We start from the raw sequence: 15,071 nt of genomic DNA on the forward strand, positions 1-15,071 counted from the left end.
GCCCCGCTCGGCATTGTGGGGCTTGTGGTCGCGGAGGGTGGACTACGAGCCCCAGGGCCCCGCGCGCGGTTCCGGACAACGCCTGGTGTGTGGTAACACCGCGGATCTTCTTCCTCCTCCTTCTCCTCCTCCTCCTCCTGCTGCTCCTCGCGGGCGCTTCCGGCGCGGCGGCGGCGGCGAAGCCCCTCGGGAGCAGCGGGGGCTCGGCGGGCCGGGGCAGGTGAGGTGCCGAGCCCTGCCCTGCCCGGCTCTCCGCGGGCTGGACTCGGGGCCCGCCGCGCCCTCCGGGGCTGCGAGAGGGGCGGACGAGCCGCCCCCGGCACCGCGGCCGGGCTGAGGAAGCGGCTGGGGGCGGCCTCGCCGTGCGGGGAAGGTGCGCGGGGTGTCCCTTCCCCTCCGGGCCGGGCGGTGACCTCTTTCCTCCGGCCCCGAGGCGCCGCCGAGGGCTTGTCCTTCTCCCCGCCCTTCCCGCGGCCGCGGGGGTTGGGGCCTGGCCCCGCTCCGGGGTTCCCGGCCTGGTGCTGGTTCCCTCGGCCCGGGCCCGGCAGGCGCAGGCCCGGATGTGTTTTATTTTTGTGTGTATTATTTTTAGCTCGTCCTCTCGGAGCGGAGTGCTGTCAGGTGGTTGCGGCGGGCAGGGAGAAAGGGCACCTCGGCTCCTTCCCCCTTCCTGCGCCAGGGAAGGTGTAGGGTGGACATCAGGGAGAAATTATTCACAGAAGGGATGATTAGACATCGGAATGGGCTGCCCTGGGAGGTGGTGGAGTCACCGTTCCTGGAGGTGTTTAAGGAAAGGCTGGACGTGGCATTCGGTGCCATGGTCTGGTTGACATGGTTGTGTTTGTCCAAAGGTTGGACTCGCTGATCTTGGAAGTCTTTTCCAACCTAATTGATTCCTTCTCCGTAGGGTCCCCCGGGCTGTGCCCCCCTTAGGGACTGAGCAGTCAGGGGAGGTGTTCAGGGCTGGGGTGTCCCATTAAGTTGCTCACTGGACTGGTGAGTTGGGTTGGTTCCTTTCCTGTAGCTCACACATACTGGGTGGCTGAAACCTTGTGCTGTTCCTGTTACCAGAGGAACTAATTCTCCTCTGCTATTTGTTTACACGTTGGAACGTATTTTTGTACGTTTGGAGCTGTGTCATACCTGTTAGTGTTTGATAAAGTAATGGCTTCACTTTCAATTCCCAAAGAGGCGAAAAAGAAACGGGGACATGTTGTTGTGGTTATATATTCCACCATTCACAGCCTGTTTCATTTGTGCTGTATAACAGTTTTAGCATTGCTGACTGCTGGAACTGGAGCACAGGCTGTAGGGTCTCATGTGAGACACAAACTGGGTGTATTAGGACAGATTAAATCACTTCCATTTTGAAGTCCAGCAAAAGAACACAGACTAATTATAAGCCTGACTTCAGGCTAGGCTTGGTTTTTGTTTTTTAAGTTGATACGGTTCTAAAAATAGACATCTTGGATTTATCACAGGTCTGTGTCATTTCTGAATTAGTCATAGAACTGCTCTTACAGTAATCAAATGCAGAAGCAGTTCTGCTTTGTCAGAGTGAATTTCACTGCAGATGACTGTTACACGTGTGTGCAGATGTTTGAAAACTGTATTTCTGTTCTAGTGAGAAGCATTTGAAGACACTGTGAAAACTTCAATGCTGTTTGCTGGTGACATTCCTTTTATTAACTCTTCAGTGAAACTATTTGGTGTAAGAATCAATAGGACATGGAATCAGTAGGCTGTCTTTTAAGTTTCTTGTTATCATCACTGATTTTAAAATACAGATTGTTATCTTAACATATGATCTTTATGCTAGTCCCGGTAAATCCACCCATACTGTGTTCTCAGTTTTAAAAAGAAGGAAAGTAATTCTGTATCTGAAGCACAAAGCTTTGAAGCTTTGTGTCATATAATCTAAGTTATACAATGGGAAATAATTGCAATTGATAATTGAAATACAGTGGCAGGTAAAGTAACATCTGACCAAAAAAAAAAAAAAGTGCGAGTTTGGGTTGTTTTTTTTTTTTAATTCTAGGGACCATTAATGAGAGAAACAGAGTTACCAAGACATGTGTGGGGTGTGTATATAGTTAAAAGAGTATATTCTGCAATTTTTTTTACTTCCATAAACTTTGCAACAGCAATTAGTAAATTACCTAAACTCCTTCCTCCCATGCACATTGGTCTTGGATTTTAATTCAAGCTCTGCCTCTGAATTCAGACAGAATTTATGCTGTTATTTCCTATTCCCCCACTCTTTCTTCCTGGACTTGAATGAGGTTTTCTGGTAACTCAGGGATCTCAGATCAGGTTAAAGGTGAAACCTGAATCCTCACTGCAAAAAGTGGAGCAGAACCTCTTGGCAGTAAGGTAGTCTTCCCTAGCAGGAATGGAGCTCTGATTTTTGCTAGAAGCCAACCATCGAAATAATAATATTTGTAATCATTGCCTTGGGCCTTGTTCCTCTGTAGTACTTTTCTAAAAAAGAATATTAATGTCTAAGCACTTACCAGATCTAAGGTAGATGGAGCCTGGAGAAGGGAATAGAGACAACATCAGTGCAGAGGTAGATCTGCTGATGACAGAACTGAAACCCTGCCAATTGATACCAAATGTTTCTGTTGGTTTAGAACTTGAAAAGTTGAAATCATGAGAGTCTGCTCTCTTTGCTTTAAGCACTGCTTCAGAAGATTGTGTTACACAAACACCTTTCTTTGATGGAAACCTTGCTCATTTTCAGCCTGCCCTAGGAGCAGGTGTGGATTGGAGGAAGATTTTGCCTGCTGCAGTTACGTGGTGATGGTTGTGTTCCTATTAAGCAGCTCTGCAGTTCTCCTGCTTGATTTAAGTGAATGACCAAAAGTCTGTCTGTCAGTAAATGACACACATCAGAGAAAGCTAAGTGTCACCTTCGACACTGATAACAGTGGTTGTACATTGGGGAAGTGGAGTGGTTTGTGCTCTTCACCCTTTTTGGCTTACAGGAAGTTTATCTTATTGTAGGGGTTGGGTTTTTGGTTTTTTTTCTGCTAAAGTTCAGTTGAATGATTTAAAATGTCATTGAGTGGCTATGGGGGAATAGGTCTGTCAAAGAACCTTTCCAAATCTATTCCTCATCTAAAATTCACCAGTTCTCTCCCTGTTTGCTGAATGGCTGGGATCATATTTTAGTGCTGAGACTTAAAGGTTAGAAGGTAAGATTTATCCTGACAGTAAAAGCACATATTCCATGTTAGTGCATCTCTTGGAATACAGCCTGATGTGTTTGATGGGTCAAGACTGAATAGTCGGGGTTGTATTAACTTCTGGTGTTATTAACTGGTATTTTAGCACAGTTGAGAAATCTAGATTCTCTTTAAATTCCCTGGGTCATTCTGTACGTTTCTTCCCAGGATTCTCGTTGCTCATAGATTTGGATCTGTGGGGTCACTGTGACAAAAAGGAAGATCAGGCTGACACTCAGTGTAATATTTGGCAGTGTCCTGCTGGCTTCTCCTCGTCTGCCCCCTCAGACCAATTAACAAGTTTGCCAGCAGAGTAACACCTTTTATACATCTTACAGCAGTTTTCCAGGATTTTCTCAACTGAACCATTCCACTGTGTCCTAATAAATCACCTTCTCATGGAATCTTATTCCACCTTTTTTGAGAATGTAAAAAGCCCAGATGACAGATGAAACTAGGGTAAATTCGTCTCAAAGAAAAGACTATTTTGAGATTGGAGGAACTGAAGTTAAGCTGTTACAAGACACTGTCATGAAGTCTGGCAGCTGTGCAGAGCTGCTTTTGATCACATCCTAAAAGAAATGCTGAAAGCTCCTCCTTGCTGCATGATAATGTGCATTAAACTTTGGCTTCAGTCAGGCCATTTTGAAGGTTAGTGGACTTGCTGATCACTGATCTAAATAGAACAGAAACTTCAGTTTTCATGAGGATTTGATCCCTAATCAGGATTGAGACCTCCTTCAAGGATATTTGGATGTGCTTTAGTGCAGCTATGACAAACTGACTTTCAGTAACATAATGAACATGGAGTTTTCGTGAAGATAATTATTCTTTCTGTTTACCACTAGCAAGGACTGAAGTGAATAAGTTACATCCAAAAGATGTGAAGTTGATTCCTAACTGTAAAGATAAATAGTTTGAGAATTTTAGCAGTCAGGTGCTTGCATGACACTGTGATGCTTCCTAGTGTATCTTCTGGAAAATAGGAGGATTTCTGAAATAATGAACAAGCAGTGTGGAATATGGAATATATTCCTTTTCATACCTTGGCAACAAAAGCATTTGCTGTTCTTAACTTATTTCTTGTGTGCATGTATATATAAATCCACCTCTTCAGTTGCAAAATCAGCATCCTTTGTGTTAATATAAATCCAAGTGTTGTATTTTTTTTTTTTTTTTGAAGTGTGTCAGTGTCTGGAAAGGTAATAGATAATGTATAATTGTTTTTATATGAGGGTTTTAACTGTACCATGGATTAGTAACAATAGCTTATGGCTCTTCAGGAGAAAATGAGTTCTTCATGGTAGCCCACAGTGTAATAGGTTTTCATCATCATAAAAATCCATCATTTCACTTAGTATTTCCCTTTGTGTGTGTGTGTGGATACTGCTAACCCATAAAAACAAAGTAATTATATCTAATGGCAATTTTGTCCTTTTTTGCCCTTCTTGCTGTGATAAAAATCTTTTGGGTAGAGTAGAACAATGTTCAGTGACCTGATTTAACTATTTTAAAATCTTACTCTGAGAATACAGATTAAAAGCTGCAGTAAATTAATCTGTGAATGCAGGTGGTGCTTGTCAGATGTGTGAGTGGATATTTACTGAACTTCCAGAAACATGGAATTAAGCAGCAAAACAAACAGATCTCCATCCAGCAGGGAATACACATGGATAATAAGTGGGACAGCTTGTACCTGCAGTAGGGAGTGAAAACTTGTTCAGACAAATTCCCTCCCCCCATGAGAGCAGACCTTGCATGAATTTATGTAACTGAAACAAGTTCTTGGAAGAACACTCAACTTTTTGAGGAATGATGAATATTCACTTGTATTCTTCTGTGTTCTTGGCAGCTGTAAAATACCAGGGGTAGGTGATAAAGTTGTGAGACCCCTGATATTTGCAGTTCCATCTGTGTGGACGGATTTCATCCATCCAGACCCCTTTCTAAATTCTCAGGAGTGCTGTTCTGGGGCTGAAGGAATCAGCTCATCTGTGGCATGTTGGGGTTGGAACAGCAAGAGAAACAAAGTGAGGTTTTGCAATAAGCAGTCCATGTCACAAGACTTGTATAAAGTTCTTACTGTAGTCCTGTTTAAATTTTATTCAAATTTTACTGTTCACAAGCTCTGATGAGATGTGCACAGTATTTGTAGTCATCCCAGTTCTCCTCTGTGCTGACTGTAATCAATAACAAATTTCCCTTGCGTAATTATGGCTAAACAATTACGTATCTGCCCTGGACAAAAAATATCTGTTCTTCTGTTTAAACAGCCTGAAGATCTTTAGCCAGTGCAGAGCATAATGAGGAGTATGGCTTGAAGAAATATCTTGTCATGTTTTTAACCTGTTCATACTCTCAGGAAGTGGTATTGATTGCTGTAGCAGTTTCTGCTGTTTCTTACCATTTCACTCTCTTCACTTCTTACTAAAATGTCAATAAATTACACAGACATGCAAATGCCTGGTGTCTGGAGCTTGCTAGGAGGGAAAAAAGCCCTCCTCTAGTGCATTAAATACTCCAAGCAAATCTAAAAATTAAAACTGTTAATATATTTCTTTTTATCTTTATTCCTAACTCAGACTTCAGGTCTTTAAACTCAATTATGTCATATAAAATATTTTAAAAGAATCTGATGAACGGAAAATACAGCAGACTGGAGCAAGGGATTTTTATCAGCTGTAAGGTGACCTTTTTTCTTTTCCACATAATTTGTGGGTCTGAGCAGTGATCCTTCCATGTTGGGTATGATGAGCTGGACTGGGTGGATAACTTCCAAAACAGAGGTTCAGTTACTGGAACAATAATTTTCCATTGGGTTAACGTAGCTGGTGACACACCCTGAGTGGAAACATGACTTCAGCTTATATAAAAGCAAAGACATAGTGTTTAAATTCAGATGGGTGGAAAGTAGGCACTGATCTCCAGCAGAATCACAGCTTGATGCATGTGCAAAAATATGGAGTATTTATAGGTAGTTTTAATAGTCCCAATGCATCTGTATGAGGTTTGGGGTTGCAGCATGTAGTGCTTTCCAAGCTTTTTCTGGATGGGAGTTGTCAGGAACCTTATGCTGTTGCCTATGAGTGGTAGCAAGATTTTTGTAAATATCACATGAAATCCCTGCTTTCAGGAACATTGATTCCATAAGAACTTGAAGGAAAAAACACTTTTGGCAGCACCTCTTCTTTAAAATACTCACTCAATAGATTGCAGTTAGGGTTTTGAAGTTACACCAGGTGGTCATTCCATGTTTACTTGACTCATGTCCTAAGAAATCCCTGGGTTTTAGGCAGTAAAACTCATGTTGATGTGTGCCTTGTCATTTTAGAACCTGTCACTCACAAGCTTTTGTAATTGTGTGTTTGTTCTCTCTTTTCCCACACTCCCTAAGGACAATATATTTTCCAAGTTCTTCAAGTATTCTTGCACAACGAGGAAAAAGAACAAACATTTCAGTGAATGAGGAGTTTTTTGCTTCTATAGTGTTTTCCTTGAGAAGTGGCTCTTTGAATGAGGATGACAATGGAAGAGATGAAGAATGAAGCAGAGACCACTTCTATGGTTTCCATGCCTCTCTATGCTGTTATGTACCCTGTCTTTAACGAGGTGAGCTCCAGTTTACCTTGGAATGCAATATTCCTCTTTATTTTGGGAAGTGTGGCCCCAGTAACAGGTTGTTCATCTTGTGAATGAAAGCTTTCTCTAGCACATCTCTCTCTGCATTGTTTCACCCTTCTTGCCATGAATACTGTTTCATGCTCATCAAAGGTTGCTGGTTGTCTTGGTCCTGAGCTTTTTTCTTACCTTTAACAGAGGATTTTCACAAAAATGCCAGGTCTGGTATTCTGTGGCAGGAAATAACACGCTGTCGAACCTGTGAACAGCTTGATGCATTTTAATTTTACTGCTAATGGTTATAATTTAATAGGATATTTGTTTTTCTGTGAGTATAAGAGCTTGTCAAGGTGTTCTCGAAATCTTCTGTCAGACTTTTGCTGCAAAATACATCCAGTGATTTTTTCTTTTCATTTGGGTGGGAGCTCTTCCCTTTGGGATTAACTTCATAGTATCTCTGAAGGGAGACCAGCAATTGGAAAGCTTCTGTCAATTCCCCTTTCCATTCTGCTTTATCGGGCAAGGTGTGATTACTTGACTTGTTTTGTTCTGATAACAACAGAATTGCTAATAATTAATTCTAAACTTTTATTGCAGCTAGAAAGAGTAAATCTGTCTGCAGCTCAGACACTGAGAGCAGCTTTTATTAAGGTGAGAAGTAACTTGCACTGAAAAATGGTTATTTCAAAAGTAAGCTGTGTATGATGAAGCTAAAAGGTCAGCTCTCTTGTTTCCTTGTCTTTTTATCTAAGACTTCATCCTTGATCAGTAGTCTAAAAATAAAGTGGACAAATGCATGAACTGGAAGTTTGAGGTGTCTGCAGATGTCATGAGTAGAAATCTCAATGAGCAATTTTAAACAAAGAGACTCTTCTTTTGTCCATAAAGAAAAAAAGCTTAAATGAGGGAGAAGTCAGTGAATAAATAATAAACTTAGGCTAAAACCCACAAGATTTGTAGAATAGGTGCTCATGAGCAATAGGCACGTAGCAGACTTTGCAAATTGTTTACAAAGTGAGTGCTAATGGGATTTTTTGTGGATGAAGTTCAGTGTTTGTGTAGAAATCCAGCAGTAAATGGAAAAAAGATTCTTCTAACTTCTCCACTGTATTCCTAGAGTGAAAATACAAATACTCCTTTATGCTGCTTTATTGAAGTGGTGATCTGAAATACTGAAACAAAATAATTGCAGGCCTGACTTACCTTAACATCTGTGTAATTCTGTGATACTTCCCTGTTCTTGCACTTAAATGTAAGGGTACCTTGACATGGTCTTAAGTCTCAAGTAGAGCTCCTACAAGTGTGGGTTGGTTTTGTGTGTTTTCACAATTGATGGTAAGGAGCTAAGCTGGATGCTAATAATGTTAAAGTGAGATGTTGGTAAAAATGGCAGTGCCAGCTAAAAAACCCACCCAGGCTCATTTTTATTCCACACAGAGCAGTTTTTTGGTAGCAGCACAGGTAGTATGAACAGCTCCAGTGTTAGTCCAGCTCTTTACTTAGATATGTCATCAATCAAAAGCTGAGTTTTTTCTGAAAGAGCAATTCCCAGCTGATGTCTGAGCATATGATGTGATTCATGAGAGGCACATTTATAAAATGTCATGGGGAAGGTGGGGGAGTAGCACCTGTGTTGGAGTGAATTAAATTCCAGGGGATACAATATCTTTGTCTCAAAGCTCAGTGTTTATGAAAATATAACAGGATAGAGACATTTATTAAAACCTTTCTTACTCAAATTAAAATGAGTGCAAGGGCTTATTGGAAAAGTTATACAAAATCAGTGATGTAGTCCAAGAAAAATGAATTTTGTAGTGGAAAAATGGTTTTTAATGTAATCTACTGGTCTAAAGCCATTAGACTTTGAAAGTTTCTAGCAAACTCCTGCAGTATCTGAAGCAACTTACATGAAAATCTGCCTTTGTGCTTGCAATGTCTGGGCCTTGCATATTGAAGAATATAAATTTTCTCTGCTATCCAGGCTGAAAAAGAAAATCCAGGTCTTACACAAGACATCATCATGAAAATTCTGGAGAAAAAAAGTGTGGATGTGAATTTCACAGAGTCTCTTCTACGTATGGCAGCTGATGATGTAGAAGGTAATAAATCTTATCCTGAACAACTGTATTTTTAATTACACTGTTAACTGGGAACATGCAATTCTCTTTTTCTTTTTTTTTCTCAGAAGAGATTATTTGTTTCTTAGTCGAATTTTTTCAGTGGGGTAGAAGAATATTTGTATTTTTTGGAATACCTGTATTGGGGAAATTAAATCTCCTTGAAAACCATACTTGCCTAATAAGAGAAAGAAAAAAGGAAAATGAATGTTCAGAACTATGTTTTTATGAGTGCATAGTTTACCTTTTTCAATGCTAACAACCAGGAAGAGGCAAATATGGAGTATAACATCCTCTTTTTTTTCCCCTGCTTCAAATTAAAAGCAGTAGTTACACTGTCAGAGAAGGAGAATATACTGTAGGCTTTATTTTATTTTAATACTGAATTTGATGACTTTAATGGCTCAAATAAAGGAAGATGGGCTCTTTTTCCACCAGGCAGTGATAAAGGTGATTGTTGCACTGTCCTGATTCACACAGGGTTCATTCACTGCAGGTCTCTGGTCATGGCTGTTCTCTGTGCTGTTCAAATACACCACGGCAATCCTGGTGCATCTTGTGTCTTGTTTTTAACTGTCACTACAGACTTGAGGAGAAACTAATGGTTTTGAATGTGTTCTTTCTGCCAGAGTATATGATTGAAAGACCTGAACCTGAATTCCAAGATCTTAATGAAAAGGCACGAGCACTTAAACAGATTCTTAGTAAGATTCCTGATGAGATCAATGACAGAGTGAGGTTTCTTCAGACAATCAAGTAAGTACAACATGATGGATTCTTCTGCAGATGGAGAGGTCAAAGTTTTTTTGTGTTTAGGCCTGAATGTTGAAATGCTGCAGGAGTTGTAGCAGCATTGTTCTCATTGGAAGAGAGCCTGATCCCACTTAGAAATTACTTGAGTATTTTACTTGAATTTACTAGAAATTACTTGAATTACTAGTTACTTGACCAAACTTGCTGATTCCTAGGCTGAATTCCCAGAACACTGCTCTGGCTCTCTGCATTTGTTTTTGTGCACCATGTCTGACACTTTGTAGAGACTGTTTGAAGAAGTGCTTCACTGCTAGAAAGGGATTAAATTCCAGCATTTCATGGGATCTCCTAAGGACATTAAAATTATTTTTTTCTTGCCCAACAGAGACATTGCAAGTGCAATAAAGGAGCTTCTTGACACAGTAAATAATGTCTTCAAGAAATACCAGTATCAGAACCGACGGGTACGTGCACCAGCTCTTCATCTAGTATTTCTAGCAGAAAAGAGGAGGCATCCTTTGGATCAAAGGATGAACAGGAAAGCTTAGCTGGCCAGTGACACCATGCTTTAACAACAAATTTGTTGTATGATAGGTCTCAGGAGTTTTATAGAATTTTTATTCCCAATGTAACAATAATTTTCTGATCAGTTTAACCTCAAGGTTCTAACTGTACCCAACAATATGTGAACTAAGACTCTGCTCCTGGTGTTTCTGTTTTCTTAGGCACTTGAACACCAAAAGAAAGAGTTTGTAAAATACTCCAAAAGTTTCAGTGATACTCTGAAAACCTATTTTAAAGATGGAAAGTAAGTATGCTTTTGTCCTGTTGGTTTTGTCTAGTTGTTCTGACAATTTACATAATGAAAGGCTTTGTTGACTAACAGAAAAATAGGACAAGCTTTGGGGTATAAGCTGCCTTTTTCAGGACTTGCCTAATTATTTCTTTACCTATGTCCTCTCATTACCATGGCTGCTTTAAAATGCTATTTCTTCTGTAATGCCTTTGAATAAAGGGAAATTTGTGAAATACACCACCATATAACACCCACGTGTGGTGTTAGTTTTGAATTTGAATATGAGAAGTTAAATTTCCTGTCCCTGTGGGGTTTTTCTCCGTGTATATACAAGGACAAGGAAATTATGGATTTTTTTTTATTGAGAAAAGTAATTTGCCTATTTGAAGTATCATTTGCAAGCATGAAACATCTGTGCAGTGTTCTCTTTGATTTACATTTTTATTGGCCGTTCTTTATAGACCCTCACAGTGCTCTGCAGTATCTGCAGTGATTCAGCTGAATCTTTTTCTAGTTGAACATTTTAGCCTTCAAACTGAGGCTTTTTCCAGGTCTTTGCCTTGGGTTTTGAAGTCACTATTCCTGTATAATTCACTGTAGTGATTCTTTCGGAAGGCAAATGTATCCCCCCTCGGATTCTGACAGTGCCAAAGTGTTCTGTTTGAAAGATGAGAACCAACTTCCACATCAGCTCTTGTTGAGCGTGGCAAAGACTGAGAGCACCCAGGAGATGGTGCATTACTAAAGGAGAGAGAAGTCTTGAGACCAGCTGGGAATGTGATCCTGCTCCCATCAAAGCATTCTTGTTCTCCTCTCCTCTTACTGAAATTGGGGCTAAGTTTGGTGATGATACCAAGATGAGAAGTTTAGGCCTTGGTAGCTTTGATTCCTGGACAGAAGTACTGTGTGTTGTGGGCTTAAGCTTCAAGTGTGTTAATTATTTGCAGCAGTGTAAGAAATTCCACAAGGCTTGTATTTCCCATCCTTGGGAAATCAGGAGGAATTTCCATCTGTCTGAGCTACACATTGAGCGAGATCCCTGCTCCCCCCCCAGAAAGTAACAGCACTAAACACAAGTCATGCTCAGACGTCATTACTGAGCTGAAAAATGCCGTGACCCCACACCTTTCTTTGCAAAAAGGTAACTAAAATAGTGTGTTGCTGTCACATGTGCACGTTTAGTATTCCTTGAGGAAGGAGTTGCCAATTCTGAAATTCCCGGGGATGAAGAGCTCAGCTTTGGAAAGGTGTTTAACAATCACAGAGTCAGAAAATGGCTGTGACCTTAAAGATCATCTGGTTCCAAGCCCCAATCATCTGCTCCACGTTTTTCCCTTTGTTATCTGAATCCCACAAAGAAAGGATTTGAGATGTCAGTGACGATTGAGAGCCACATTCTTTAAGTTCCTGCCAAATCAACCCAGCCTTTCTGGGATTAGCTATGCAAATGAGGCTGGCTGGCTGCCAGCAGGGAGCTTCAGGTAGGTCAGCACAGGGTGGAACATCCCTGTGCTTCCAGTTTTCAAAGCCTAGGTGCCAATAATGCTGGGTTTCTCCAATGCCATGTCTCTCGAAGTGTCTGAAGCAATATTCTTCTCTTTCCACAGGGCAATAAATGTGTTCATAAGTGCCAACCGACTAATTCATCAAACCAACTTGATACTCCAGACCTTCAAAACTGTGGCCTGAAAACTGTATATGTTGAGAGTTGTACTTTTCAATGGTGGATAGGGTACCTTTATATGTAAATTTTAAAGTTTTGACTGTATAAATTATCAGCCCCTCTCGAGGGGCCTAATGCAGGATTTTGAATGGGATTATTGCCATCTTACACCATATTTTTGTAAAACATTGTAGCTTAATCATAATCTCACAAGAAAGATTTTGCATCACTTTTTGCTATTATCATTCTTTTCAGAATTATAAGCCAAAAGAATTTACGCCTTAATGTGTCATTATGTAACATTCCTTATAAGAATTGTAAATATTTGGTGTTCTGTTTCTGACATTTTAACTTGAAAGCGGAAAACGGCAAGATTATGTATTTAACAATATTGGTGGCAAATATTCAATAAATAGTTTACATCTGTTAGACTGTCTTTTTGTATGTGAACAAAAGTGCATAACTCATCTTTCTGGAACTGCAGAACATTCATTCAATAGAAAATAAAATTATTTGGGTGCTTAAAGCTACCAGGAGTTCAAAATAGTGTAAAATGAGGGGTTTTCCTTAAAACTGAGATTTTGGTTGTTATCTAGACCAGAATATCAGAATAATTATATTAAAATGTCTTTGAGAAAGTAATAAATTAACCCAGAAGTGAGATGTGCTTTTGTTTTTGATAGAAATTAGATCTCACTTCTTTCTTAGTATTCTGTTGGTGGTGAGTTAACAGGCTTTTTACTCCTAGGCTATTCGAAGGTTTGGAGCACAGGATTATTTGAAATACATGCAGCAAAGGTTGCATTGAAACTCTTCAGATAACTGGGTTTGAATTTGTCCCCTTTGGGAGGGAGGAGGATTGGAGCTAGAACTCTTCCAGGTAGCACTAGTGATATCTATACTATGCATGCCATAAGGCAACTTTGTTTTTTCAGGGAATTGAAATCATGTGAGACCTCGACTGACAAACCTTGGCTGTGTAGGTGGTTAAGAGCTGCTGCTGGACAGGTGGAAATTTTCTCTTTGTGATTTCCTGGTGGTGCTTCACAAGCTCTGACGAATCTCTCGCATGCCCCTTGGAAGTGCACCTCAAGCTGATTTGGAAATAGAATAAACCTCTGGAAGTTTGCAAAATCTAACTAGGAAGTTTAGGGAAGAATGTGAAGCAGCTTCTAAAGCTCCACAAGCTGTTGCAGGGGGAGCACTCCAGGCTGAAAGAGCACAATTGCTACAGAACTATTCCTTGTTTGGCTCTAAAGGTGAAGAAAAGGTACCTCCAGACTGTCTGGCACGCTGCCTGGTGCTGTACTGCTCATCTGGGGCAAGTGCCTTATCCCAGGTACAACAGCTGGGTCCTTGCGTTTGGTGATTGCTGAAAGGATCCAAACGGGGGGAAATGCAAACTGCAGCCTCCCAAATAGCACTGGATGTTCTGCTGTCTATCTGTGCATGGAATTGTTTCCTCGATGAGAGCACAGACTGTAGTGAAATAGAACAATGTGAAGGAGAGTATTGTGTAAAAATGAGTTCATTGGGAATGTATGTTGTGCAATTTTTGGTTACACGTAGAGCTATAAGCAGGACGTGGTCCTTGAAGCTTGCTGTTCAGCCTGTTCTCTGTTCTGACAGTGGTGTCTTGTGTCCTTGGCAAACTGAGCTTAGTAACGTGGCAAAGGGATGCAGGACCAACTTAGAGTTTAAACTTCCTGGTATTTCTTCGAGCTTGGCCTGCTGAATTGTCATTTCTTGGCAAGTGGTAGAAGAGCGGCAGTGTTAGAGCTGACTAAATTAGAGTAATATTTAATTTACGTCTTTGCATTCTGTAAGTAAAAGGGTTGAGTAGTGTTCCTTGTGGATGATGCTCACTTAAGTCATAGCTCCAAAGGGCTTCATGAAGATCAGTTAGTCAGGGAGAAGGAAGGGAAAGGCACCTGGAGTTTGTGATACTTCATCTGTCTTGAAAAGAGTGTTTGGTACTGGGGAGGCTGCAGCAGTGACTGTAGGGAGGGAGAGACACAAAAGATGGGGTTATATTTTATGAATTAGACCTAATTCCCACAATATTCTGAGATTTCTCTGTTTTCTTGGATTGAGCAGGACAGTAATTAGTGCTGGCAATCATTAGTTGAATGGGACTATGTTTATGTCTAGGGGTGGTAAAAAAATAAATATTGAAAAACCATTTATGACTTGTGTTCCAAACGAGCTGCTGTGTTATGTCCTGCCAGTTGGTTCCTTGTCAAATCAGAGGTTATTTCATCAAGAAATGAACTCTTCCTGTTCATCAGTTCTTTCCAAAACCTTTATTGGGTAAAAGGTACCAAATACAGGGCTAAGCTTCAGGTTGTCTGGCCAATGTGTTTTGTTTTATTTATAACCTCATTGTGATTTCTATATGTTACCCTTAAAAGTAATGGAAAATTATTCATTGTAATCAATGTCTGGTAATGGGAAAACTTGAAAACTGGTGTCTTCAGGTCACACTCTTCTGTTGTGTGCAGTGAATCCATATCTAGTGGTCTTAGAAATCTTTCTTTTCCACTGAATATGAGCTGGGACATATGTCTGTCAAATTTTATTGTGGTTTTGCACTTTATTATTCAAGTTACCTGAGTAGCTGAAGATAAGTTTCTCTTAAGGATTTCTGATACAGCAGTTAGTGTTGCAAAATGCTCTTAGAAAATTTCTGCTGTGAATGTGGGTTATAACTGCTATGATAATGTTAACATACAGAAAACCGATCTAATAAACAAAATAAAACTTTGTATATTTGTTAATGAAGCAAAGAACCGTCTTAATCACTTGTTTTGATTTTCCTCAGCCTATAAAGAACTGAAGAAAAGCTTAGACTGACTTGTTTCTGGCTGGAAGCTTTAATACTGATCCACAGATTTGTG

General features: G+C 40.4%; 1 protein-coding gene across 2 annotated transcripts; it reads left to right on the forward strand.

The window, feature by feature from the left end:
• The first annotated feature begins 10 nt into the window (after positions 1-10).
• On the forward strand, positions 11-12,603 carry PDCD10 (programmed cell death 10). Of its 2 annotated transcripts, none has more exons than XM_042042657.1 (8): positions 11-85; positions 6,622-6,836; positions 7,443-7,496; positions 8,827-8,944; positions 9,592-9,718; positions 10,101-10,179; positions 10,441-10,523; positions 12,119-12,603. In XM_042042657.1, the coding sequence occupies exons 2-8, from the start codon at positions 6,741-6,743 to the stop codon at positions 12,198-12,200; spliced, it is 639 nt and encodes a 212-aa protein (XP_041898591.1). In that variant the 5' UTR covers positions 11-85; positions 6,622-6,740; the 3' UTR covers positions 12,201-12,603. The 2 variants fall into 2 exon arrangements, with proteins under 2 accessions (XP_041898591.1, XP_041898590.1); XM_042042656.1 differs by lacking the exon at positions 11-85 and adding an exon at positions 134-220.
• Positions 12,604-15,071: the final 2,468 nt, after the last annotated feature.

The sequence above is a fragment of the Corvus kubaryi genome, unplaced genomic scaffold (genome assembly GCF_017639235.1).
Source record: "Corvus kubaryi isolate FWS band 111438036 unplaced genomic scaffold, C.kubaryi_AGA036_p1.0 37397, whole genome shotgun sequence".
Lineage (NCBI taxonomy): Eukaryota > Metazoa > Chordata > Aves > Passeriformes > Corvidae > Corvus > Corvus kubaryi.